The following is a 1,417-nucleotide window of genomic DNA, read 5'->3' on the forward strand; positions in this document are numbered from 1 at the left end:
ATCTTATCAAATACTAAACCCCATCTCCCTTATCATAAGTTAAATTAAAACCATACCCTAACTCACCGCCACTAACCACAAAAGTAAATTAAAAGCAACAAAGTATGCAAAAATTATCCCAAAAATGCAAACTACTTTTTTTGTTCTGCCATAATCACAATGTATCGTATTTCATTAAAACGTATGTAACAATACAAATTTTATATAACAGCAAATAAAGCAAAACAAAATATAAATTAAACAGCAAAAAAAACATTTTACTACTGTATGTGTTGCAATTACAACAAAAAAACGTGTGTGTGTATGTTCCAGGTCCCCCTGTGGAGGTTGGCGTCACAATGTATGTCCTCAGTATCAGTTCGGTTTCGGAAGTGCTCATGGTACATATCGCAAAATAAACTTAATACTCGTACATGCAAATATATATATATACATATACATACGTACATACATACATACAAACTTTGCTAGCCGACAGCGCAAGCAAGCAAGCGTAATAAACAGAACCAGAACAACATACTTATACTTTTGCATATATATGAATAACCGAGATACATACATACAACAACAGTTTTAAATGTCGATTTGGTATTATTTCTTTAAACAGCGAATTTTTTTGGTTAAAATTTAATTATTATAATTTTTGTTGAATATATTTTTTTTTTAATTTTGAACAAAAATACATAAATTTTATTAGAATAAGTGTACAGTCAAAGATATTTGGTTTCATATAAAGAAAAATGTTACAAGTTTAAATATTAACTCATTATTTTTTTTTTAAATTGAGTAAGCCCTAAATAATAAAATGCTTAAACATGAATTACTTAGAGTAAGGTATTGAGGTATTGAAAACAAGATAAACTAAAGATAGATGACAGTTATCATGATCAGAGTATAATAACGCTTACTTAGGTGGTGTTCATCTAGGCTTTATGTAAGCTATCAAAAATTTGTTAAATTTAACTAAAGGGCAGGCAATGGCAAACCTCAGGTAGAACGGTTACCTATATACATCTATGTGGTCGGTGCCACGCCCATTTCCAAAAATTTTACCATAAACGTATTTCTTGGTAAGGAATTTTGCAACCGTCAATTTTGAATAAATTAGCTTTAATATTTACTGATTTATCGAAGATTTTGTATTTCTCTAAATTACCGTTATATGGGATGTGGGCGTGGTTATTGTCCGATTTTTTAAATTTTCGGCCATTTAGTATGCTGTACCAAGGCCAACAACTGTGCCAAATTTGGAAGAAATAGATGCAGCGGTTGCCAAGATATACACATGTAACACTAAGTGGGCGTGGCTATGCCCATTTTCCAAAAATTTATAATATTCTTATTTTTTCCCTGAAAATTGTCGTAAATATCAATTTTGAGTGAATTATCTTCAGTAGTTACTAAAATATTGCAGTTT

At 30.2% G+C, this 1,417-nt stretch overlaps 1 protein-coding gene and 1 long non-coding RNA gene across 2 annotated transcripts in view; both read left to right on the plus strand.

Annotated features, from left to right (window-relative positions):
* Positions 1 to 312: 312 nt before the first annotated feature.
* Positions 313 to 1,417, plus strand: part of LOC108374033 (gamma-aminobutyric acid receptor subunit beta-like) — a gene marked incomplete at its 5' end in the record, with an annotated part of 22,252 nt that continues 21,147 nt past the window's right edge. Inside the window, one exon of the mRNA XM_017629988.1 lies at positions 313 to 380. Within this exon, the coding sequence (XP_017485477.1) occupies positions 313 to 380 (68 nt within the window). The remainder of the gene's footprint in view (positions 381 to 1,417) is intronic.
* The window catches only part of LOC108374034 (uncharacterized), an 11,638-nt gene continuing 10,787 nt past the window's right edge, over positions 567 to 1,417 (plus strand). The window contains exon 1 of the long non-coding RNA XR_001849013.1: positions 567 to 579. This is a non-coding gene — a long non-coding RNA (uncharacterized LOC108374034). The remainder of the gene's footprint in view (positions 580 to 1,417) is intronic.

Source organism: Rhagoletis zephyria, unplaced genomic scaffold (genome assembly GCF_001687245.7).
Source record: "Rhagoletis zephyria isolate East Lansing unplaced genomic scaffold, Rhagoletis_zephyria_1.1 Rzeph_scaffold_07262, whole genome shotgun sequence".
In the NCBI taxonomy this organism is placed as follows: domain Eukaryota; kingdom Metazoa; phylum Arthropoda; class Insecta; order Diptera; family Tephritidae; genus Rhagoletis; species Rhagoletis zephyria.